This window comes from Scyliorhinus canicula, chromosome 4 (assembly GCF_902713615.1).
Source record: "Scyliorhinus canicula chromosome 4, sScyCan1.1, whole genome shotgun sequence".
NCBI classification, from domain to species: Eukaryota; Metazoa; Chordata; class Chondrichthyes; order Carcharhiniformes; family Scyliorhinidae; genus Scyliorhinus; species Scyliorhinus canicula.
In genome coordinates this window covers 192,030,569-192,056,116 of record NC_052149.1, presented here as the reverse complement: position 1 = coordinate 192,056,116, position 25,548 = coordinate 192,030,569, and the positions used below count along the sequence as shown (strand labels likewise).

Sequence of the window (25,548 nt, the reverse complement as noted above, 5' to 3'; positions counted from 1 at the left end):
GTATACCAGCCGCTGAAAGTAAGTATGCAGGTACAGCAGGTGGTAAAGAAGGCAAATGAATATCAGTGGTCGCGATTTGCTTGTATTATTGTATCTGGGGTGTTCTGCTTTTCTGATATTGTTATGTCTATATGCAAAATGCCTTTAGTAAAGACATTTCTTGAAACAAAAGAAGGCAAATGGCATGCTGGGAGAAGGGATGTTTTGCTGCAAATATACAGGGCCTTGGTGAGGCCACACCTGGAATTTTGTATGCAGTTTTGGTCTCCTTACCTGAGTGCATCAAAGGTTTACCAGACTAATTCCTGGAATAGTGGGACTGATGTATGAGGAGAGAATGAATCGATTAGGATTGCATTTGCGGGAGATCAGAGGAGTGGGGGGGGGGGGGGGGGGGGAATCTCATAGAGACTTATAAATCGCTAACAGGACTAGACAAGTGATGAGCCATCAATTGCACGAGAGATGAATTGCTTTACAAAAGTTAGGTTTTAATAAACTAGAACTTAGCCCTGCGGTTGTCTACAATAAAATGGACGACCGCCGGGCGTTTGACTATTTATACCTCGGCAAGGAGGCGTGGTTAACTCAGCCTCTCGACCAATCGGTGGAGAGGCACATGACCGACCAGGGCCAATGGTAAGCCGGTGTTCTGCCCCAATGGCAGACAGCTATGCAAATCATATCACCACAACAAGGTAGATGCGGGATGTTCCTGATGGTGAATATGTCCAAAACCAGGGGTCACAGTCTGAGGATACGGGATAGACAATTTAAGACAGAGATGAGGAGAAATGTCTTCACCTGAAGAGTGGTCAGCCTGTGGAATTCGTTACCACAGGAAGTAGTTGAGGCGAAAACATATGTTTTCAAGAAACCGTTAGATGGAGCACTTAGGGAAAAGGGGATCAAAGGATATGGGGGGAAAGCAGGTTTTAGGCTATTGAGTTGGATGATCAGCCATGATCATAATGAATGGCGGAGCAGGCTCGAAGGGCCGAATGGCTTCTTCCTGCTCCTATTTTCTATGTTTCTATCTCTTCCTCTTTCTCAGTCTTCAAAATAGTCACAGCAGATTTCAATAGATTCTATTTGGTGGAAGAGAAACAGAGGGCGGAATAATATGAAATGAAATGAAATGAAAATCGCTTATTGTCACAAGTAGACTTCAAATGAAGTTACTGTGAAAAGCCCCTAGTCATCACATTCCGGCACCTGTTCAGGGAGACTGGTACGAGAATTGAACCCACGGTGCTGGCCTACCTTGATCTGCTTTAAAAGCCAGCTATTTATCCCTGTGCTAAACCAGCCCCAAATTTGTAGATGAAACCAAGTTGTGTGGGAGGGTGAGCTGTGAGGAAGGTGCAGATTCAGTGTGCTTTGGACAAGTTGAGTGAGTGGGTAAATGAATGGCAGATGCAGTATAATTTTGATAAATGTGAGGTTATCCATTTTGGTAGCAAAAACAAGAACACAGACTATTATCTGAATGGCCCTAAATTAGGAGAGAGTAATATGCAATGAGACATGGCTGGCCTTGTATACCAGCCGCTGAAAGTAAGTATGCAGGTACAGCAGGTGGTAAAGAAGGCAAATGAATATCAGTGGTCGCGATTTGCTTGTATTATTGTATCTGGGGTGTTCTGCTTTTCTGATATTGTTATGTCTATATGCAAAATGCCTTTAGTAAAGACATTTCTTGAAACAAAAGAAGGCAAATGGCATGCTGGGAGAAGGGATGTTTTGCTGCAAATATACAGGGCCTTGGTGAGGCCACACCTGGAATTTTGTATGCAGTTTTGGTCTCCTTACCTGAGTGCATCAAAGGTTTACCAGACTAATTCCTGGAATAGTGGGACTGATGTATGAGGAGAGAATGAATCGATTAGGATTGCATTTGCGGGAGATCAGAGGAGTGGGGGGGGGGGGGGGGGGGGGGGGGGAATCTCATAGAGACTTATAAATCGCTAACAGGACTAGACAAGTGATGAGCCATCAATTGCACGAGAGATGAATTGCTTTACAAAAGTTAGGTTTTAATAAACTAGAACTTAGCCCTGCGGTTGTCTACAATAAAATGGACGACCGCCGGGCGTTTGACTATTTATACCTCGGCAAGGAGGCGTGGTTAACTCAGCCTCTCGACCAATCGGTGGAGAGGCACATGACCGACCAGGGCCAATGGTAAGCCGGTGTTCTGCCCCAATGGCAGACAGCTATGCAAATCATATCACCACAACAAGGTAGATGCGGGATGTTCCTGATGGTGAATATGTCCAAAACCAGGGGTCACAGTCTGAGGATACGGGATAGACAATTTAAGACAGAGATGAGGAGAAATGTCTTCACCTGAAGAGTGGTCAGCCTGTGGAATTCGTTACCACAGGAAGTAGTTGAGGCGAAAACATATGTTTTCAAGAAACCGTTAGATGGAGCACTTAGGGAAAAGGGGATCAAAGGATATGGGGGGAAAGCAGGTTTTAGGCTATTGAGTTGGATGATCAGCCATGATCATAATGAATGGCGGAGCAGGCTCGAAGGGCCGAATGGCTTCTTCCTGCTCCTATTTCTGTGTTTCTATCTCTTCCTCTTTCTCATTCTTCAAAATAGTCACAGCAGATTTCAATAGATTCTATTTGGTGGAAGAAAAACAGAGGGCGGAATAATATGAAATGAAATGAAATGAAAATCGCTTATTGCCACGAGTAGGCTTCAATGAAGTTACTGTGAAAAGCCCCTAGTCGCCACATTCCGGCGCCTGTTCGGGGAGGCTGGTACGGGAATCGAACCGTGCTGCTGGCCTGCTTGGTCTGCTTTAAAAGCCAGCGATTTAGCCCAGTGTGCTAAACCAGTAGGGGGAGCGAGATACAGCTGGTAGATGGCATGCCTCTCCTCTCCCCCCCCCAAAAAAAAACAGCATTAGCATGGAGTTTTCAGGCCTCATACCAATTTGCCTCCCAGCCATAAAACGAGTTTTAGCTATGAGGAGAGGTTGAATAAACTCGGTTTGTTCTCACTGGAACGAAGGAGGTTGAGGGGCGACCTGATAGAGGTCTACAAAATTATGAGGGGCATAGACAGAGTGGATAGTCAGAGACTTTTCCCCAGGGTAGAGGGGTCAATTACTAGGGGGCATAGGTTTAATGTGTGAGGGGCAAGTTTTAGAGGAGATGTACGAGGTAAGTTTTTTACACAGAGGGTAGTGGGTGCCTGGAACTCACTGCCGGAGGAGGTGGTGGAAGCAGGGACGATAGTGATGTTTAAGGTGCATCTTGACAAATACATGAATAGGATGGGAATAGAGGGACACGGACCCCGGAAGTGTAGAAGATTTTAGTTTAGACGGGCAGCATGGTCAGCACAGGCTTGGAGGGCCAAAGGGCCTGTTCCTGTGCTGTACATTTCTTTGTTCTTTGATGCGGGGAGAGTTGGCATGGGGCATGTCGGGTCCTCTGCACTCACCAGGCAGCAAGTCCCGCCCTCTGGAGCTGCTAACCAATCCAATCAGTTACAGCAGTGTCACAAAGGCGTCACTGGCTGCTACCAGCTGCAATAGATGAAGAAGACCAAGGCCCATGGATCCCTGGAGCAAGTTAATCCAGGATTTTGATCCAGGAGGGTTTGGGTAGGTAGAAAAAAGGACAGGGTATTTGGTGGGAATGGGGGGGGGGGGGGGGGGGGGGGGGGGTGTTTAAGGGAGGGAGAAGGTGGGAAGGAAGCTGGGGTTTGGCCTTAGGTGAGCCAGTCCATGATCGGCCCACGAGTTGTGATCAGTAATGCACTGTTTGAAATGATGGTGGAAGTAGATTCAATAGTAACATTCAAAAGAGAATTGGATAAATACTTAATGGGAACTAGTGGAGCTATAGGGAAAGAGCAGAGAGCGGGATTAATGGGTTAGCTCTACCAAAGTTCGGACATAAAAAAGGTATGGGCCAAAGAGGCCCCTGCCTCTATGGGCACAATCCAACGGCCACACTGTACCCGAAATAGGGGCTGTTTAGCAACTAGGCTAAATTGCTGGCTTTGAAAGCAGACCAAGGCAGGCCAGCAGCGCGGTTCGATTCCCGTAACAGCCTCCCCGAACAGGTGCCGGAATGTGGCGACTAGGGGCTTTTCACAGTAACTTCATTGAAGCCGACTTGTGACAATAAGCGATTTTCATTTCATTTCATTTTTCACAGGCAGCTCACCGCGCAGTGTGAACGTTAAAAGCCGGGAGAACCCCTCTCCTGGAATCTACCCGGCTTCCAACATCTTGTACGTTCTAACGCAATATCGCAAGACGTTGCAATGTAAATCCCGCTCGATGTGGGCAGGATCAGCTTTTAGCAAATCTGCATCTTTTTTTAAAAATCTTTTTATTGGCATTTTCAAAATTATATACATTGCCGTTCGTTTGCATTTATTGCACAGTCACAAAGGTTTCTTCTTCGGTTTCTCCATTTACTGTCATCGTCTGGCTCAGCATACAATCCTCCCTATTTCCCCCACCCCTCCAGCTTGCCTTTCCCTGAATCCCCCCTCCCTTCTCCCCTTTTTCACTACTGCTCCCCATTTTTTTCTTGCTGGGTTTTGCTACCTCATCTTGCTCCCCCCCCCCCTCCCCCCCCCCTCCCCCCCCCCCCCCCCCCCCCCCCCCCGGGTCCTCCTTTTTCTATCTTGTCCTGGCTATTTCTCCCTGGCTACTGACTACTTATTTATGTGTTGGCCACAAACAGTCAGGTGAATGGCCCCCATGTTTTGTGGAAGCCGACTTCTGACCCACGGATGGTGAATTTGATTGTCCCCATTTGGGAGAAATTCTGATAGGTCGGACAGGCAGTCTGCAGCTTTAGGTGGTGCTGCATATCGGGTCAATCACCGTCTGCCGCGATTTTGGTGGCAGAACCGATTCTCCCCCACTCACGTTTCCTGATTCCGGCGTCGGCTGACAGAGAATCCCGCCATTTGCCTTTGGATAATGATGGCAGTGAACATAACCTTTGAGGTGACATTTGGATTGAAGATGCTGCCCCTTATTAATTGAATCATCTACTTCATGCAGCGCAATGGGAACAGCCAAAGGGGTTTCCAGCCCTCCAGCTGTGAGCTGAAACTTACACTACAGCAGGAATTACACAGAAACCTATGTCTTAGTCAATAGAGGATGTCTTTTGCAAAAAGGCAACAATGTAAAGGTCAAATAAAGTATGCAGAATGTTTAATATATGAGTAGAGAAGTGCTGACTGGTGAAAAAGTAGATTTAAAAATATATAAGAACAACAAATTTGTTTTGAGACCATTCACAAGACACAAGCCAGCTGCACGCTCAGTTGAAGTTCAGCATTAGATCTCATATGCCTGAACTTAAATGAGGTTCACACATGTGCAGCCTTTGTTTTCTGCCCTTTTCAACATTGGCTATATTTCAAATTGGTCATACTAGATGGAGCTCTAATCCTCTGGTTCTTTCTTGCCGTAGTCACGTTCTGTGGTGCCAGTGAAGCCTTTACATTTGAGGCTAAAGCGTAGATCTTCAGTTAATTGCAAGTGTACACCGATCAATTTATAACATTATGTTTTATAAGAATTATTTTATGGTGTGTGATGGTATGGATATGAGCACTGCCATTGGTGCAGAGCACTGGCTTCCCATTGGCTCTGGCTGGTCATGTGCCTCTCGTCCGATTGGTTGGGACTAGTCATATAACTGCTCTCCAATTGGTTGAGAGGCAAGTAGGCCCCGCCTCCGAGGTGGGGTATAAGTACCCAGAGTTCCCGGCGGTCGGCCATTCTCTGTAGTCGACCACATGGCTAACAACTAGCAGATTAAAGCCACAGTTCGGATCCTAAATGTGTCTTGAGTCGAATTGATGGTACATCAATTTAATCAGCTAGACTGGGCACTGTCTCCGCACCAGCCCGTATGCTGCAAATGCGTCTGCAATCTTTAAACACTGGCAGGCGTGTTTTAATAGTTACCTGACGACTGCAGCTGGCAAGCCCACCAAGGAGCAGAAACTCCACATCTTCCACTCATGCGTGGGCACATCGGTCTACGCAATGATCGAAGACAAAGGCGATTATGATGCGGCCATGGAGATTCTCAAAGGACACTTTCTCCGGCCGGTCAACGAAGTTTACGCACGGCATCTCCTGACGACCAGACAACAGTTCCCTGGTGAGTCCTTCGACAGGTTTTACCAGGCCCTCGCAGCTCTAGGGAGAACGTGCGCATGTCTCCAAGTTTCGGCGACGGAGCACATGGAACTTCTAATCAGAGATGCTTACGTTGCTGGCATGCAGTCTACTTCTACCGCCAACGTTTGCTGGAGAAGAACACCCTCAGCCTAGCTGAGGCACGGACCCTTGCAACTTCCCTGGAGGTTGCTGACCTGAACGCCCGTGCATACGCCCCCCGGCCACGCAGCAACCCCCTGGACTTCATGGCACGCGCCACCCCCATCCTCCGTGGACCCCGACCACCCCCCCCAAGCCTGCACTGCGGGTCGCTCCGATAAACTAGCCGGGCCCCGTTGCTATTTCTGTGGCCTCTCAAAGCACCCCCGCCCGCGCTGCCCGGCCCGCTCCGCTCTGTGTAAGAGCTGCGGGAAGAAGGGCCACTACGCGGTGGTCTGCCAGACCAAGTCGGTTGCTGCTGACCCGCGCAGCGACCGCGGATCTCCCCCCCCCCCGGGCTCCATCAGGGCCCCACGCCGCGCACCAACCTCTCCGTCCTGGCTCCTGCAACGGCCCCACGGTCCTCCCGACCCTCGCTCCCAGCTGCCCCGACCGGCCCGCAGACGTCGCTGACACTGCCCCCAGCCACCACGAGGCTCCCACGGGCGCCGCCATCTTGGGCCCCGGACGCATGTGCGGGCCATGGGTGCCGCCATCTTGGATCAACTCGGAAGGCTCTGCAAGCGACTACTCGGCCACTGAAGAGAATCTGGAACTCTCACCACGACTGGCTTCCATCAAGCTCGACCAGTCGCAACCACGCTCGCTTGCCAAGACTACAACAACGGTGCAGCTCAACGTCACAGGTCACAAAACGAGGTGCCTGCTGGACTCCGGGAGTACGGAAAGTTTCGTCCACCCCGACACGGTAAGACGCTGCACGCTCCCCATCCACCCAGTTAAACATAAAATTGAATTGGCCTCAGGTTCGCATTCCGTCCAAATCACCGGGTGCTGCATAGCGGACCTCACGGTCCAGGGGAGGGTTTTCAAAAATTTCAAACTCCTCATTCTCCCCCGTCTATGCGCTCCGGCACTCTTGGGTCTGGACTTCCAGTGCAACCTGCAGAGCTTGACCTTCCAATTTGGCGGCCCTATTCCTCCTCTTACTGTTTGCAGCCTCGCGTCCCTCAAAGTGGACCCCCCTTCCTTGTTTGCTAATCTCACCCCAGATTGTAAACCTGTCGCCACTAGGAGCAGACGATACAGTGCCCAGGACCGGATCTTCATCGGGTCCGAGGTCCAGAGGCTCCTTAAGGAAGGAGTTATCGAGGCCAGCAACAGTCCCTGGCGAGCCCAAGTGCTGGTAGTTCGGACTGGGGAGAAAAACCGGATGGTCATTGATTACAGTCAGACCATCAACAGGTTTACGCAGCTGGACGCATATCCTCTCCCCCATATTTCCGACCTAGTTAACAGGATCACGAAGTACAAAGTCTTCTCCACGGTGGACCTTAAGTCCGCCTACCACCAGCTCCCTATTCGCGTGAGTGACCGCAAGTACACCGCGTTTGAGGCAGATGGGCGCCTCTACCACTTCCTGAGGGTTCCATTCGGTGTCACAAATGGAGTCTCGGTCTTCCAATGGGAGATGGACCGAATGGTCGACAAGCACGGTTTACAGGCCACCTTCCCATATCTCGATAACGTCACCATCTGCGGCCACGACCAGCAGGACCACGACATCAACCTCCAAAAATTCCTCCGAATCGCCAAACTCCTTAATTTAACTTACAATAAGGATAAGTGCGTGTTTAGCACCGACCGTCTAGCCATCCTTGGCTACGTAGTGCGTAACAGAGTGATAGGCCCCAATCCCGAACGCATGCGCCCCTTGATGGAACTTACCCTCCCCAATTCCCTCAAATCCCTCAAACGCTGCCTGGGCTTCTTCTCATACTACGCCCAGTGGGTCCCCAACTATGCCGACAAAGCCCGCCCCCTCATCCAGTCCACCTCCTTTCCCCTGTCGATGGAGGCCCGCCAGGCCTTTAGCCGCATCAAAGCGGATATCGCAAAGGCCACGATGCACGCTATCGACGAGTCCCTCCCATTCCAGGTCGAGAGCGACGCGTCTGACGTAGCTCTGGCGGCGACCCTGAACCAAGCGGGCAGACCCGTGGCCTTCTTCTCCCGGACCCTCCACGCTTCCAAACTCCGCCATTCCTCGGTGGAAAAGGAGGCACAGGCCATAGTCGAAGCTGTGCGATACTGGAGGCACTATCTGGCCAGCAGGAGGTTTACCCTCCTCACAGACCAACGGTCAGTAGCTTTCATGTTCGACAATGCACAGAGGGGCAAGATCAAGAACGACAAGATCTTGCGGTGGTGGATCGAGTTGTCCACGTACAACTACGATATCTTGTATCGTCCTGGGAAGCTCAACGAGCCTCCCGATGCCCTATCCTGCGGTACCTGCGCCAGCGCGCAGATTGACTGCCTCCACTCCCTCCACACGGACCTCTGCCATCCAGGGGTCACCCGTTGTTACCATTTTATTAAGACCCGCATCCTACCCTACTCCGTCGAGGAAGTTAGGACTGTCACTAGGGACTGCCACGTCTGTGCCGAGTGCAAACCGCACTTCTACCTCCCCGAACGAGCACATCTGATCAAGGCATCCCGCCCCTTTGAACGTCTCAATATAGACTTCAAGGGTCCCTTCCACCAACCGTAACACATATTTCTTGAGTGTTATCGATGAATACTCCCGCTTCCCTATCGCAATTCCCTGTCCCGACATGACCACAACAACCGTCATAAAGGCCCTCCTATCCATCTTCTCCGTGTTCGGTTACCCCGCGTACATCCACAGCGACCGGGGGTCCTCCTTTATGAGTGACGAACTGCGTCAGTTCCTGCTCAGCAGGGGCATAGCCTCTAGCAGGACGACCTGTTATAACCCATGGGGTAACGGTCAGGTCGAGCGGGAGAATGGCACCATTTGGAAGACCATCCTGCTGGCCCTACAGTCCAGAGATCTCCCTATTCCCCGTTGGCAATAAGTCATTCCCGGCGCCTTACATTCAATCCGGTCTCTCCTCTGTACTACCACCAATCAAACACCTCATGAACGTTTTCTTGTTTTCCCCAGGAAGTCGTCCTCAGGATCCCCTCTCCCGACCTGGCTGGCCACCCCCGGGCCCATCCTGCTCAGGAAGCATGTGCGGGTGCACAAGTCCGACCCGTTGGTTGAGCGAGTCCAGTTACTCCACGCCAACCCGCAATGTGCGTACGTGGAGTATCCCAACGGTCGGCAGGATACGGTCTCGCTCCGGGACCTGGCACCCGCCGGCGTGCGGCCTTCTTCCCCTACACCAACACCTCCCCCCCAACCCCAATTCCCCTCAGCGCCCCCCGCGCCCCCACGACCCAGCGCACATGCCCCCTCTCCTCCGATTACAGCATCTCCACCACCGACCCGGGGTACAGAGACATATCTATGACCGACGCTCCCGGAGGCAAGGACAACCATCGGCCCAACGTCACCGGCTCCACTGCGAAGGTCCTCCAGAACACCACGGGCACCCGACAGGCTGATCGTCTCCATCTAATGCGGCCATGGGACTTTTTTTTGGACATTTTGTGTTATTCTGTTGTTATTAGTAGTAGTAATATTGTTTTGCCACTTTTTTGGACATTTTTGTGTTCTTCTGTTGTTATTAATAGTAGTAGTATTGTTTTGCCACGAGCCAGTGGGCAGCTCACCCCTATCGATTTTCGCTGCTCATACCACCAGTCCTCGGACACCCCCCCCCCCCCCTCTCTCTCCCACTTACCCCCCCCTTTCTTTCTCCACAAGAGGTGAATGTGGTGGTATGGATATGAGCACTGCCATTGGTTCAGAGCACTGGCTTCCCATTGGCTCTGGCTGGTCATGTGCCTCTCGTCCGATTGGTTGGGACTAGTCATGTGACTGCTCTCCAATTGGTCAAGAGGCAGGTAGGCCCCACCTCCGAGGCGGGGTATAAGTACCCAGAGTTCCCGGAGGTCGGCCATTCTCTGTAGTCGACCACCGGGCTAACACCTAGCTGATTAAAGCCACAGTTCAGATCCTAAATGTGTCGAGTCGAATTGATGGTACATCATGGTGTGAACAAGATTATATTTATATATAAATAATCTCACTTTTGCACATTTGTATAATTAGTGCATCATGGATATGTTTCATTACAGAATGTGTTCCTGGCCATCATTAATGACACCTATTCGGCGGTCAAGGATGACAGATCATTAAAAGAAGTAGATTTTGACATTTATGATGTATTCAGAAAGGTAGGAAATTCATCACACTCTCAATTATACTGCAGACTGGAAGGTTTTTATATTTTTATTTTTTTGCGTAACAGCTTTTACAAGTTTGTTTTGAGAGAGGTCATGGTGGAAACTAAATTCTTGGTGTATATTGAAAGGGGAGGTGGGTACGATATGGTAAATGCTACTTAATGTTTCTTCACTCCGTCCTGTGCTGCTGTTGCTCGTTCTCTATAATAATGGCAGAGGGACACCACGCCTGCTTGTGAGGAACCGTCATTGAGAGTAGGCAGGAGCTGATGGATAGGGTTAAAATTATTCTGGTTAGTCCACCATGTCAGACGTAATGACATCCAAATCTGTATGGGCAAAATAACAATATATTCAGGGCAAAAAAATATTTTGCATCTGTAGAAATTCTTAATGAAGCTCAGGCGCTCCTCCAGCGTTCCGCCAGGACTACTCATTTCCCGATCTTATTACCGCCATGGTCCAAACATGGACAAAAGAGCTGGACTCTGTTGTTGAAAACTCACTACTATTCTTAGAAGTCCCCCTGTACCAAAAAGGGCCGACATTCTAAATGGTGAACAGGGATTCGCACTCCCCGACTCCTATGCAGGCTTCGGTGGGTGCTATTCAGGTCAAACTATGTTTTCAAGTTATCCCCCGGTATAACCCATACCTTCACAGAAGATTTAATCTACTTACCACTTAGTAGCATCGATCCTAAGTAAAGTAAAGTAGACTTAGGAATAACCACTGTTTCAGGTTAAAACGTTTAAGTTATTTTATTAATATATTTTTTCTTTTAAAAGCTGCAATCACTGTCTTTACAGAAAAGTAAAAAGATCTTGCTTCTGGATCCTTCTGGTTGGTTGAAGGGACCTTCAGGCCCACCTTGACAATCAATCTTCTTTAAAGTCTGGTCTTCTTTAGATGTATTCGCTGGTTAGCTCAGTTGCTATGTCTTGTCGATCCCATGTACCGAGCTATGAGAGCTGGCTCTGTTGACTATCTCTCAGCTGACTCTGCGCTGCATCTGCCTCCTCTTTAAATTCTGGTCTTCCTTAGACGTATTAGCTGTTTTAGCTCAGCTACTTGGCTCTGACCCTTTCCCATGACCGAGCTAACTGTAAGCTGACTACTTGCTTGTTCCTTCTCTGCTTCTCTGAGTTCTGGTGATTCCTGTTCTGGTCTCTGGGTTTATATTCTCTTTCTAACAGTTATTAAGTTTTTATAACTTTATTGTAAAGTAACTTTTATTTCACTTGGATTATAAAAAGTATCTTTGATCTAAACATTCTAATACGACTAAATATTCATTTTGACATGACCTCAGCTCATAGATCTCTGATTATATTGTTTCATTTGTGATGTTCAAAGTTCCTTTGTGATATTCAAAAATGCTTTGGTTTAAATAGGGGTGTGAATTTTGGTTCCTGCCATTTCTGTAGTTTTATTTTCCAATTGTGTCCCCAGCTCATAATTTTGACTTTGATTTTAGCTTTAAATTATGTTTCTCGTAGACTGATAGTCTCCCATTTGCTTTAATTTACCGGATATCGGCAGAACCTCACGCCTAGAATTGTCACCTGATTCAACTGAACCTCATCCTTTCCTTTCCAGCTGCTTACTAAGATAGTTAATTTCAATGATGAAGGTGTGAACCATTGGTTTTAGCTTCATGCAAAAATCCTGTATGTTTGCTAAGCCTGCTTGACTAAGGCTATCTGCATTTTACAATCCTGCTCTTTGCAGCTGCTGTTAACTCTTCGTGGGATCTTTCCCTGTATCCTCCCCTGTATCCTCTCATGTTTCTCTCAGACCAGATATTGCCAGACTTCCATATTTCAAATGACACATCTTTCTATATTATCAAATACAACTCCAGAGATGAGATGACAGTGACTGCCCCTGGCATCAAGACCAAGTGTGACATCAAGGAGCCCCAGCCAAACTGGAGTCAATGTGAATTGAGGGGAAATCCCTCCCCTGGTTGGAGTCATATCTGGCACAAAGGAAGGTGGTTGTGGTTGTAGGAGATCAATGATCTGAGTTTCTGGACAGCACTATAAGAGCTCTTCAGGGCATTGTCCATGGACCAATCATCTTCAGCTGCTTCATCACTGACCTTCCTTTGATCATGAGGTCAAGAATAGGCATGTTCACTGATAATTGCGCAATGTTCAGCACCATTTGTGACTCCACTGATAATGATGCAGTCCATGTCCAAATGCTGCAAGACCTTGTCAAAATCCAGGCTTAGGGCTGGCATGTGGCAAGTAACATTCGCGCCACACAAGCGCCAGACAATGACTATCTCCAAAAGAGAGAAACTAGCTGTCACCTATTGACAATTAGTGGCATTACCATTGCTGAATCCCCCACTATCAATACCCTGGGTATCACCATTGATTAGAAACTGAAGCGGACTGGCCACATAAATACTGTGCTACAAGAGGAGGGCAGAGGCTAGGAATTCTGTAACAAGTAACCTACACCCCCCCCCCCCCCCCCCCCCCCCCACCCCCCCACCCAACTCCTCAAAGCCAGTCTACCATTTACAAGCCAGGACTTTTCAGGTCTGAAATGCAGAATCAAAGTGCCTGAATGCCTTTTGGACTCACAGGCAGAACTCATGTCAGGCCATAAAGCCAGTGAGAATTCAATGCTGATAAACACAGATTCTGGCTGATTTTTCTGCCTCAGGAATTTAGTTAGTCCAATTTTGCATTATAATTATGGTAAAAGTACTAAAGATATTCACCATCATGGTGACATTGATTTCTTTGCTACATATTTCTTCTTTTGCAGGTTATGGGCAGCACTGGGTAGCCCGCAAATTATTGCCCCTCCCCAATTGCCCCAGAGATGGTGGTGATGAGCCACCTTCTTGAACCATTGCAGTTTATATGGTGTAGGCACAGAGCTGTGAGGAAGGTGTCATTATATGCACCCATGCACATCATGAGGTGAAAGCAGGCAGTGACAGACACCCAGGTGAGCCAATCAGTATACAGGACAGAACATGACCAATCACTAGACAGAACACCAGAGGGGGGCTTCCAACTATAAAACACACGAGGTATCAGCACTCTGCCTCTTTCCACTGGTGACAACTGTAGTGACAGTCAGGGTGTACATATCAGACAGCACCTTCTACACGTGGATCAGGGCTAGCCTGGTCTAGATAGTTAGAGTTAATTTACTTATAGTAGAGAGTCATTCCACAGCCAGCTGTATGTATTGTTACAGAAGTTCAATAAATCGTATTGAACCAACGCCTACGTTTAGTGTATGCTTTATAGTTTATCTGCATCGTGTTCCAGTCCGTGTTACCCCATTAATAACACGACAGAAGGGAGCTTCAGGATTTTGACCCAACAACAGTGAGGGAACGGTGATGTAGTTCCTCTCCACGCTACACACCAGCCTGATTTGGAACTATATTGTCATTCCTTCACTGTTGCTGGGTCAGAATCCTGGAACTCCCTTCCTAGTGACACGATGGACAGCACATGCTCTGCAGCAGCTCAAGAAGGCAGCTCATCACCACCTGTTCCAAGGACAATTAGGGATTGACAATAAATGCCGGCCTAGTCAGCAACACCACATCATAGATTCCCTTTTCACAGTAACTTCATTTGAAGCCCACTTGTGACAATAAGCAATTTTCATTTCATTAAAGTGCAGAAGGAGGCCATTTGGCCCATTGAGTCTGCACTGACTCTTCGAAAGAGGACTCAACCCAGGTCCACTGTCCCGCCCACCCAGTTCTAACCGCATAACCAAACCTGCACATCCCTAGATACTAAAACATAGAAACATAGAACAGTACAGCACAGAACAGGCCATTCGGCCCTCGATGTTGTGCCGAGCAATGATCACCCTACTCAAGCCCACATATCCACCCTATACTAGTAACCCAACAACCCCCATTAACCTTATTTTTTAGGACACTAAGGGCAATTTAGCCTCGCCAATCCACCTAACCCGCACATCTTTGGACTGTGGGAGGAAACCGGAGCACCCGGAGGAAACCCACGCACACACGGGAAGGACGTGCAGACTCCGCACAGACAGTGACCCAGCCGGGAATCGAACCTGGGACCCTGGAGCTGTGAAGCATTTATGCTAACCACCATGCTACCGTGCTGCCCGTGCTGTACCATTGCCCCGTACTGAGGGACAATTTTTTAAGCAAGACCAATCAACCTTACCTGCACATCTATGGGCTGTGGGAGGAAACCGAAGCAGCCGGAGGAAACCCACGTGGACACGGGAAGAATGTGCAAACTCCACTCAGAGTCACCCAAGGCTGGAATCAAACCTGGGTCCCTAGTGCTGTGAGGCAGCACTGCTGACCACCGTGCCACCTATGAAAGAATAAATGTTACAAAAGAGCAGTTATATACAACTCACCTCTTGACAGAAGCTCTTTTGTCCATGTTTGGACCATGGCTGAAATGTGGTCAGAAGCTGAATGGCCCTGAAAAGAATCCAAACTAATCATGGGGGCTATTTTGCGGTTGCATTGCGCCCAGCGCAAATCCCACTATGTCAGGAAAATTGCACGAGAAACCTGAAATGGGATTTACGTCAGGTGCCAAACAGTGCACAATGTTCCCCGGTCCTCCCAGCAGACGTAATCTGGTTTACACGTTCGCTAGGTGTGAACCAGATTAGCATATTCTAAATCAAATTTAAATATTCAGAATTGGCTTTAAACTGAATTTAAACTGAATTCTCCAGTCTCCTGCAATTCTCTGTCAGCGTAACGTAAAGCTGGTGCAATCGCTGCTGGTCTCTGCAAACAGAGATCAGACGTGATGACCATGCCGGGAGCCCCGGAGGCCATTGTAGCCACCTGACGGTCAGGTACATGGCTCTGCTATTTTTAAAGTGGTCCCCGATCTCTGAAGATCTGGCCTTGCCTGCATCTTTGGATCCCGCCCATCTCATTCACAGTGCAAATCATCCCAAGCTCCAAAATAATGACTCAGTGCGGGATAATCGCAATCAGAATTGTGCCAGAAGAGCTGACGTGATTCACACCAAATTTAGAGCCCAAAATGACACTTAGTAATATCTTGCAAACATTCTGCCCCATCAATGAGCAGGTTATTGCTGAGTTAGAGCTACTTGACAGCACAGTCAACAATTCCCCCCCCATCACTCTGCTGATGATCAAGAGTAGACTGACGAGACGGTGATTGGCTGGGTTGGATTTGGCCTGCTTTTTGCGGACTGGACATACCTTTGTAATTATCCACATTACCAGTTGGATGCCAGACCTGTGCTGCACAAATTAGCATTTGGCAAGGGGGCGGCAGGTTCTGGAGGACCAGTCTTCAGTACTATTCTCGAATATTGTCAGGGCCCATAGCCTTTGTAGTATCCAATGCTTTCAGCCACTTCTTCCGATCATGTGGAATAAATCAAATTTGCTGAAGACTGGCATCAGTGTTGCTGACGGCCTCAGGGGAAGGCCGAGGTTGATCATTCACCGTTCTAAGTGATTTTAGAAAGAAATCTTTTGCAACCTTCTGTGGCATATAAGCAAATGTAAAGAATATTAAACCATGACATAGTAAATAGAAATAATTTGTTCCCCCTCGAGGTTAATGATTATATCTTTTGCTCATATGAGAACACATATTTTTGAAATGTTATATTTGTGGTGGAATATAAAGAAAAAGAGTATACTTTGTCTGTGGGCTCAATGTAAAATTAAAATAAATGTTATATTTGAATTGTGTTGGATGCTTTCTCATGTAAAAATTATTAATAATTTGGAGATTCGCTTTAAAGATGAACCATTGAAGTCTGATATATTATTTATTACAGGGTTACAAAAGCTTTCTTTTGAAATTTAATCTAAACAAATCACCTGCGAGCCAGAAGGATGTCAAAGGGAGCCAGAAAGCGCTGCAGGATGATTTTGCAAAGTAGGATTCAAATTCTGCATTTTATTACTGATACCTTTCTATCCATCTACAATATCACATCTCACAGGCTGAAACGTATGGCCAGGGATTTGCTTCAGTCTTCCTCCACCTCCACCAGTGTAACTTCCCAAGATTTTTCTACCATTCTAGTTAAATGATAGCAGCAGCAGCTCTGCGGGAATAGCTCTATTTTAATTTTAAATTGATTTTTCAAAATGAAGGAAGTAGTAAAGCGACATTGCCGGCTGCTAACGTTGCCCAGTATCATGCTGGGTACATAATGGGGGGGTGGCGCTGCCTCCTGCTTGTCCGGGTTCCCTCTGGAGATAAAAACCAGGGCTTTGAAGTCAGCTTTAACAGTATGTTCATCACTGTCACTGATCTGTGGACTTCAGGTCATCCGTTGGAAACTCCATCCCATACTTTCCAAGCTGGACGAGACTGTAGAGCCTGCAATCATTATTGCCTCTAGAGGTGTTTTCAAAAATCTAATATTGCTGAGAAAAATAGTGGTCCAGTGATTAATTGTACAGCAAGAATGTCCCATTTTAGAACTCAGCCCTGCTGAATTGCCCAACTATAACCAAGGCTGCAAGGGAAATGCTAAAATTACTATCAATGCTATCTAGTGACATCTGCTGTAAATGTAGCAAGGAATGGGTTTGGCTAAAAGAGCCCCCATCATTGATTAGCCTGCAGTCATTCTCCAGATACATCCAAGAATGGTACTAATGTCATTAACAATTGGCATGGTTATAAAAGGCTGGTTACGGAACTTCCAGAATGGGCCAAAAGGGGAACACTGTTACACTATTATGGCTATTGTACAAAATAAACATGCATTTGGTCTTCAAGGAGGTTTTCTACTTTTTAGCTCATTGCAGAACTTAGTCTGAGTATCACCACAGAACCATAGAACGGTACTGAAAGAGGCCATTCAGCCCATCATGTCAGCCCAGCCAAAAAAGTGAAAAAATAAACTAGCTGTTCAGTTCAAGGGATTGTAACTTCAGAGCTCCAAGGCAGTGTATCGGAGGGGTACCTCAAAGACGCACTATAGAACCCCCCTCACCTTGGACATACCCAGGTAAAGATTGCACAGCAATTTCCTGAGAAGTTCAAACTTCCTCTGGGCAATAGCCCTGCACTAAGAACCATCAGAAAATGCAATTTGAATCGCAAACTTTGGATGCTTCCGACTTTCTATCGTACACCAATAGTTGTCCAGAAAGAGTTAGAAGAATTAAAAGCATCCCTAGCTTTGGGGTCACTGATCTCCCCCTCCCCATGACCAAACCTCCCACCTATTGCCCAAAGCCCCCCCCCCCCCCCCCCCCCCCACCACCACTCCTGCCCTCACAGGCCTGACATTCAAGGCCCAACCCTCTCCCCCACAGTCTGACTCCTGACCCCGACCACCATCCCTCACCTGCCTCCAACTCTTGACCACCCCTAACTATCCACCCTCCCCACCCCTGGGCAATTACTAACCCTCACCTCCTCCCCCACAAACAAACCCTACCGACTTCATTTTTCCCTGGCTTGTCAAAGACCTTTAACCTTGTTCAAACTTTTAAACTTAACTGGTTTATGGCAGCTAATGCAAGTGCCATAAGAAAGGGCCTGAAGCTCACTTATCTGTGATCGAGATGCCCTTGGTTGCAGGCCCCAGGAGCCCGCTACCCTGCACAGATCTTGCCTGGCTTGAGTCAGACAGTAGGAGGTAAGTAATCTTGAGTGGACTGACAATTCGACTCAGTTGCCTCTCTGTCAGAGTTATGGCCCAAGATGTTAATTACCTCAGGGAAAACTTTTTAATTCATTACATGATGCAATATTGATCATAATCATAAACTTTTTACTTAACGTATTTAAAAATATAAAAAACAGTGAAGAAAATACTTAAACAAAAGACAAACTATTCTTCATATTGATTACAGGGATGAAGATGATGAGCAAGATTTTACAGAATCTAAATTGGTGAGATATAAAATTAGATCATTCAAGTTGCATTCTGTACATTAAGAAATAAATTGAGGACTTCCGGTGGCGGCTATGAAGGAGTAAGTCGCACATTTGGTGGCTCCCGCTCTGGTCAGACTTTTGGACCATTCCCCCGTTTTTCTACCGGACTTGAATTGTAAAATGGATGTTAGTGGCAATTGTTTACTGAATTCCCGCTTCGGTGCATGGAGAGAAGGACTAAAAGTGTTCGTAAGGGCAGAAACAAAAAGATAGAGAAGGCTTGGGCTGTAGCTGCAACAGAAGACAACATGGCAGAGGTTCGGATCTCTGCCTTGTCGACCCAGCAGTCTATGGTGCAGCTGATGCAAGTCATTCAGGAAGGCTTTGCTACGCAGAAACGAGACTGTTTGGACCCAATAAAGCGGTTGGAGCATAGATTGGACACCCAGGATCGGGCGATCCAGGAGGTGGAGAAGGCGCTGGCTGAGCAGGAAGAACTTCAGACTGCGGTGGAGCTGGAGGTGGGGATGCTGAGGGACCAGCAGAAGAAGCTCCTGGGGAAGGTGGATTACCTAGAAAATGGTCCCGCCGGCAAAACCTAAGAATTATCGGGCTCCCGGAGGGGTCCAAAGGAATGGACGCTGAGGCACACGTCACAGGTATGTTTGAGAAGCTGCTGGGGGATGGGGCATTCTCCTGGCCCTTGGAGGTGGATAGAGCTCACAGAGCACTCGCGAGAAAGCCGCAAATCGAAGACCCCCCCCCCCCCAAAGAGCAATGGTGGTGAGATTCCACGGGTTCTCGGATAAGGAGCATATTCTGCAGTGGGCCAAGCAGACACGGAGCTGTAAATGGGACAATAGCATCTTGCGGGTTTACCAGGACCTGAGTGTAGAGGTGGCCAGGAGGAGAACAGGCTTCAACCAGATCAGGTTAATGCTTTTTTTTAAAAAGGTGAAGTTTGGACTGTTATACCCAGCCCGTCTATGGGTCATGCATGAGGATTAGCACTTCTACTTCAAGTTGCCTGAGGACGTGTTGGACTTTGTGAAAAAGAAAGGGCTGGTGATGGATTGAGAACTTTTGAACTTGGCTGCAACGTTCATGTTTTTGTTTTTTCTTTTTGTTTCTCTGTTTTTGTAAAACGTTTATCGTTTTGCGTTTCATGGAAGATGTTTGTGATGCCGTTTGTATTGATTTGGAGCCAGCGGTAGAGCCGAGTGAGTTAAGGTTTTCATTTGCACTGTTGGGGGGATGGAGGTGTGCTTGTTTTGAACTTGGTGTTTTTCTGTTGGGCAATTGTGTGGGGACTGTTTGATGTTGGAGTCTGTGTGTATGAGCGGGGGGAGGGGGGAAAACAACAGGTGGGAGACTATCTGGCGCCGGGGCTTGGGGCCACCAAGCTAGTTGGGCGAGCTAGCTGTGGGAAGCGCAGTGGGGGTGTGTATATGTTTGGTTTAGTAAAGGGGTTGGGTTACAGGGTGTTGTTACTAGGGGAGGAGGGGGTGAATGATCTGCTGACGAGGGAGGGACTTGGGCTGAGGGACAGAGAGGAGGTTGGGGGCGGGGGCTGCCTGGGGATGGACCAGTGGAGGTGCGGAGCAAGGGCTGGAGCCGGGCCTAAAAAAAAGGGGGATGACTGATCGGCGAAGGGGGGGGGGGGCAATGAGCCCCCCAACTACGCTGATCACCTGGAATGTTCGAGGGTTAAATGGGCCGGTCAAAAGGGCACGTGTGTTCGTGCATCTTCGGGGATTGATGGCGGACGTGGTAATGTTGCAGGAGACGCCCCTTAGAGTAGCTGACCAGATTAGACTGAGGAAAGGCTGGGCCAGTCAGGTCTTTCACTCGGGACTGGATTCAAAGACTAGAGGAGTCGCGATCCTGTTCAATAAGCGGGTGGTGTTTGAGGTGGGTAGAATAGTCTCAGATGTGGGAGGTTGGTACATTATGGTCAGTGGGAAGCTAGAGGGGGTGCAGGTGGTATTAGTAAATGTGTATGCGCCAAATTGGGATGATGTAGAGTTTATAAAGAGGATGCTGGGGAAGATACCAGACCTGGACTCGCACAGGTTGGTCATGGGAGGGGACTTCAACACAATTATGGACCCTGGCTTGGACCGGTCAAGCTCGAAAACAGGCAGGGTGCCAGCAATGGCAAAGGAACTAAGAGGGTTCATGGAGCTGATGGGGGGGGCGGGGATCCATGGAGATTTGGGCAGCCGAGGGTGCAGGAGTTCTCCGTCTACTCACATAAAGTGTATTCCCGGATTGATTTCTTCATTTTGAGCAGGGCCATGCTGGCTGGGATGGTGGCCATGGGGTACTCACCGACTACAATCTCAGACCATGCTCCACACTGGGTTGACCTGCAGGCGAGTAAAGACAGTAACCAGCGCCTTCACTGGAGGTTGGATGTGGGACTTTTTGCGGATAAAGGGGTGTGCGAGCAGCACTTCTTGGAGGGGCTGAATTTCCCAAAGGTGGATGGAGAGCGGGTAGAAGGGCTGGGAGCCCCAATCGGGCTGGAGGAGATAGTGGAGGGCTTGAAGGCCATGCAGGCGGGTAAGGCCCCGGGTCTGGAAGGGTACCCAGTGGAGGTTTATAAAACGTTCTCAGGGATATTGGGGCCGGTGTTGTTGAGAATGTTCAATGAGGTAAAGGGAAAGAGGCGTGTTGCCCCCGACGATGTCACAGGCAACGATTTCCCTGATTCTTAAGTGCGACAAGAACCCGGAGCTGTGTGGGTCCCACAGGCCGATCTCCCTGTTGAATGTGGATGCCAAGTTGCTGGCCAAAATCCTGTCCTCCAGGATTGAGGATTGTGTTCTGGACGTTATTGGGGAGGACCAGACAGGGTTTGATAAGGGCAGGCAGTTGGTGGCCAATGTAAGGAGGCGGTTAAATATGATCATGATGCCCCCAGAAGGTAGGGAGGTGGAGGTAGTGATCGCAATGGATGCAGAAAAGGCTTTTGATCGGGTAGAATGGGTCTATCTGTGGGAGATACTGTGATGGTTCGGATTTGGGCGGGGCTTTATTGACTGGGTCAGGTTGCTGTATCAGGCTCCTGTGGCAAGTGTACGGATGAATAGGACAACATCGGACTATTTTATACTGCATCGGGGGACGAGACAGGGGTGCCCCCTTTTCCCACTGTTGTTTGCGCTGGCTATAGAGCCGTTGGCAATTGCTCTGAGAGCCTCGAGGGGCTGGAGAGGACTGGTCCGGGGGTGGGGGTGGGGAGTGGAGCACAGAGTTTTGCTCTATGCGGATGACCTGCTTCTGTATGCTTCAGACCCAAAAGAGGGGATGGAAGACATCATGGGCACTCTAAGGGAATTTGGCTGGTTTTCGGGGTATAAGCTTAATATGGGAAAGAGTGAAATGTTTGTGGTCCAGGCAAGGGGACAGGAGAGGCGACTGGGAGAGCTGCCATTTAGGTACCTAGGCATCCAAGTGGCGTGGGAACGGGTCCCGCTGCATAACCTGGCCCGGCTGGTGGACCAAATGAAGTATGATTTCCGGACATGGGACGCGCTTCCATTGTCTCTGGCTGGGAGGGTGCAAATGGTGAAGATGATGGTCCTCCCAAGATTCCTTTTTGCATTTCAGTGTCTCCCCATCTTTATTCCTTGGTCCTTTTTTAAGCGGGTCAACAGAGTGATCACTGGCTTTGTTTGGGCGGGCAAGACCCCACGAGTAAGGAATGTAATGCTTGAGCGGAGTCGGGGAGGGCGGGCTGGCACTGCCAAATTTTAGTAACTATTACTGGGCGGCTAATATAGCCATGATCAGGAGGTGGGTGGTGGGGGAGGGGTCGGCATGGGTGCACATGGAGGCGGCTTCATGGAAGGGCACCAGTTTGAGGGCGTTGGTAACTGCGCCTCTGCCGTTCCCGCCGGCATGGTACTCCACCAGTCCAGTGATGGTGGCGGCCCCGAGTTTGGGGCCAGTGGAGGCGGCATGTGGCAGCAGTGGGAGCATCGGTCTGGGCCCCAATCTGTAATAATCACTGGTTTGCCCCAGGGAGTATGGATGGGGAGTTCCGGTTATGGCAGAGAGCAGGGATTGAGAGGATGTGGGGATATGTTCATAGAGGGGAGCTTTCGGAGTATGAGGGCGTTGGAGGAAAAGTTTGGTTTGGCGAGGGGAAATGACTTCAAGTATCTGCAGGTGCGGGACTTCCTTCGTAAACTGGTGTCAACCTTCCCGCTCCTACTGTTAAGTGTGATTCAGGACAGGATAGTCCTGAATCCCACCAGAGGGTGGGTAGGAGAAGGGAGCATCTCGGACATTTGTAAGGAGCTTATGGGGTCGGAGGAGATGCAGACCGAGGAGCCGAAGCGCAAATGGGAGGAGGAGCTGGGAGGCAAGATAGATGGCCTATAGGCAGACGTGTTGAGTAGAGTTAACACGTCTGCAACTTGTGCCAGGCTCAGTCTGATGCAATTTAATTTTGTTCACTGGGCCCACATGACAGTGGCCCAGATGAGCAGATTCTTTGGGATGGAGGACAGGTGCACAAAATGTGCGGGAGGACTGGCGAACCATGTCCACGTATTTTGGACATGTCCAAAGCTTAGGGGATTTTGGCAGGAGTTTACGGACGTCATGTCCACGGTGTTAAAAACAAGGGTGGCACTGAGTCCAGAAGTGGTGGTTTTCGAGGTGTCAGAAGACAAGAAAGAGGCAGTAGTTTAAATTAGAGTAGGGGGTCAATAAGGGTGGGACTTGTACAAGAGGTTAATGGCTTTTGCACTATGTTTATTTTGTTGTTGCTACTATACCAAAAATACCTCAATAAAATGTTTATTAAAAAAAGAGGATTAATAGCTATTAAAGATTGTTAATAGGAACAGGCACATATGTAAGTATGTTTGGGATATGCCTAATAATGAAAAAATGAAAAGCGTTCTTATGATTTTAGTCTTTTCCCTCTCCTTATCTTGTCAAGTTAATGCAAGATTAATGCTCTGTTGAACAACCTCTTTGAAAAAAGTGCCTATTAAACATTTGGTTATGAACAGAATTGAAGGTTATAAAAAATATAGATTATGCTTTCCTGGAACAATGGAAAAGTCATATCATGGAGCACCCGGAAATATTGTCAAGATTAAATAATTTGCCAAGAATTCATAAAGAGCAGATTAAACCTGACTGTAAAAGGAACTGAATTGATGTCTAAAACAGGCAGACCATTTCACCCATGTCATTGCAAAAAGAAAACCAGTATACCAGTTCATCAGGCAAGGCACCGGAAAATTAATTAATTGCCCACTTAAAGGCCTCAATTGGCAGTGGGATTGGAACTTGCTGAAGCCCAGACTTAATCGGGGTGCAGGCAGAAAAGTGGTGGGGTCGCCACTGGACATTCTCCTGCCTGATTAAACGTTCCAACCACCACCTCCAAACTCATCATGGGAGAGGGCATAAAATATCATCCCTAGTTTGCCTATGACCTTTGGGAACTTTGTGCTCTCAGCTACACAACTTACCGTACATCTTAAATTAATGTTTTCTGCAAACATGTTTTCTCCACTATCTATTTCTTCATCCAAGTTGCTGCCATAAAGGGTGAAAAAATAAAGTTTCCAGCACTGATCCCTGGAGAATACTGTTTGTCACATTTCATTATCATGCCTCCACAACGTCTCCCTCTCTTTCTCTTAACTTCAGTTGCCACTTTTGCCACAGTAAAACTACCATAAGGATTCTCAACCTCCTAGGAGTTCAGAACAAGCACCCTTAAATTGCCTATGCAGAAAAAAAATCGTATTAGTATCATGTCTCCCAAGACTTTCTGGCCTTTCAGCCGAGTGGAAGTGTGGACCCCTTTAAGTACCACTGGAAATTGCTGCTTACCAACTTCTGCTGCTCATGTTTTGTGGGCAGGTGGTGGCAATGTGGGGGTCTCAACTTCTTCATCTGCAGATATGAATGAGGCCCCTGGCCTGATTACAGTGGGAGTGCTGACTGTGTGAAAAATCAGAAGGGGGAGACAATCAGTGAATCAGTCCCCCATGAGGTTTTTGTCACATCATTATCCTCATTTTGGATGTTAAATGCATGAGGAAGATATAAATGACATGGTAAGTCTCTTACATGAGCAAATATCTGAAAGGGAAATGAAAAAAATAGTCAAAATAATCAGTTTGGAAAATTTATTGACCAAGTTTCTTTCTAGACCTCGTGAGTGTTAGGTTACAGTTTGTAGATCGGAGGAAGCCTTTGTAGTCATACATGGGTTAATGCAAGTCTTTATTGTCTTTTGGAGCTATTTACAAATATACAGTAAAAGGTTCAAGCTATGAGCTGTCTCCATGCTTGTTGATACACACAGCTCTGTCCAATGCTCAACTGACCCTGAGTAAGGCTCATGTGTTCTCTTTCATCACTGTGTGGACTGTACTGTACTCAATCCCGGTCCTCACGCGAGACATTTACATCTGTTTATTGGTTTTAAACCACATTGTTAATTCTGTTTTAATTTACCCTTTATATTAGATGGATGATCCATAAATGGTGCATTTTCAATTCATAAAATGTTATTTACAAAATAATTGATGATATGCACAGTATAAATAGAGTCCATCACTGCAGGTAGCTACATTAGGCAATTTTATTGATGATAAAAGCAAATTACTGCTGATGCTGGAATCTGAAATAAAAATTGAAAATGCTGGACAATCACAGCAGATCTGACAATATCTGTGGAGAGAGATGGGAGCTAGCGTTTCAAGTCTGAATGACTTTGAGAAAGAGTTAGCTCCCATCTTTACTAATAAGACAAGCCACTGATTTGGAAATGTACGTTAGCCATATTAAATCTCACTCGCTAAATGTAGCCACAGTTCATTATCTTGCCAATTTGTTCCGTGAACACAGAATTTATATTATTTTTAATGGTCTTATTCTATAATATGGTATAACCAGTCCTCCTTGTTTTTGAACAGAGATTACTTCATCGACAAAATATTGCAAATAAATATTATCACAGTGATTCTGCACAAGAACTCGGTGCCAATCAGAAGCATGTGAAGAGTTCAAATCAAATTAATGCTCAAGATTATCAATTGTGAGTCCTTTAATCATTTCCTGTATACATGCTGTGTTAAGGGTAGTTAGCATCAGGATCACAAAGTTGCTAAAGTA

The 25,548-nt window shown here is 47.7% G+C and overlaps 1 protein-coding gene across 1 annotated transcript in view; it reads left to right on the top strand.

Moving 5' to 3' along the window:
- LOC119965264 (polycystic kidney disease 2-like 2 protein) overlaps positions 1-25,548 on the top strand; it is a 120,058-nt gene that overhangs the window by 80,905 nt on the left and 13,605 nt on the right. The window contains exons 10-13 of the mRNA XM_038795772.1: positions 10,400-10,498; positions 16,328-16,428; positions 18,369-18,408; positions 25,350-25,471. Of these exons, the coding sequence (XP_038651700.1) occupies positions 10,400-10,498; positions 16,328-16,428; positions 18,369-18,408; positions 25,350-25,471 (362 nt within the window). The remainder of the gene's footprint in view (positions 1-10,399; positions 10,499-16,327; positions 16,429-18,368; positions 18,409-25,349; positions 25,472-25,548) is intronic.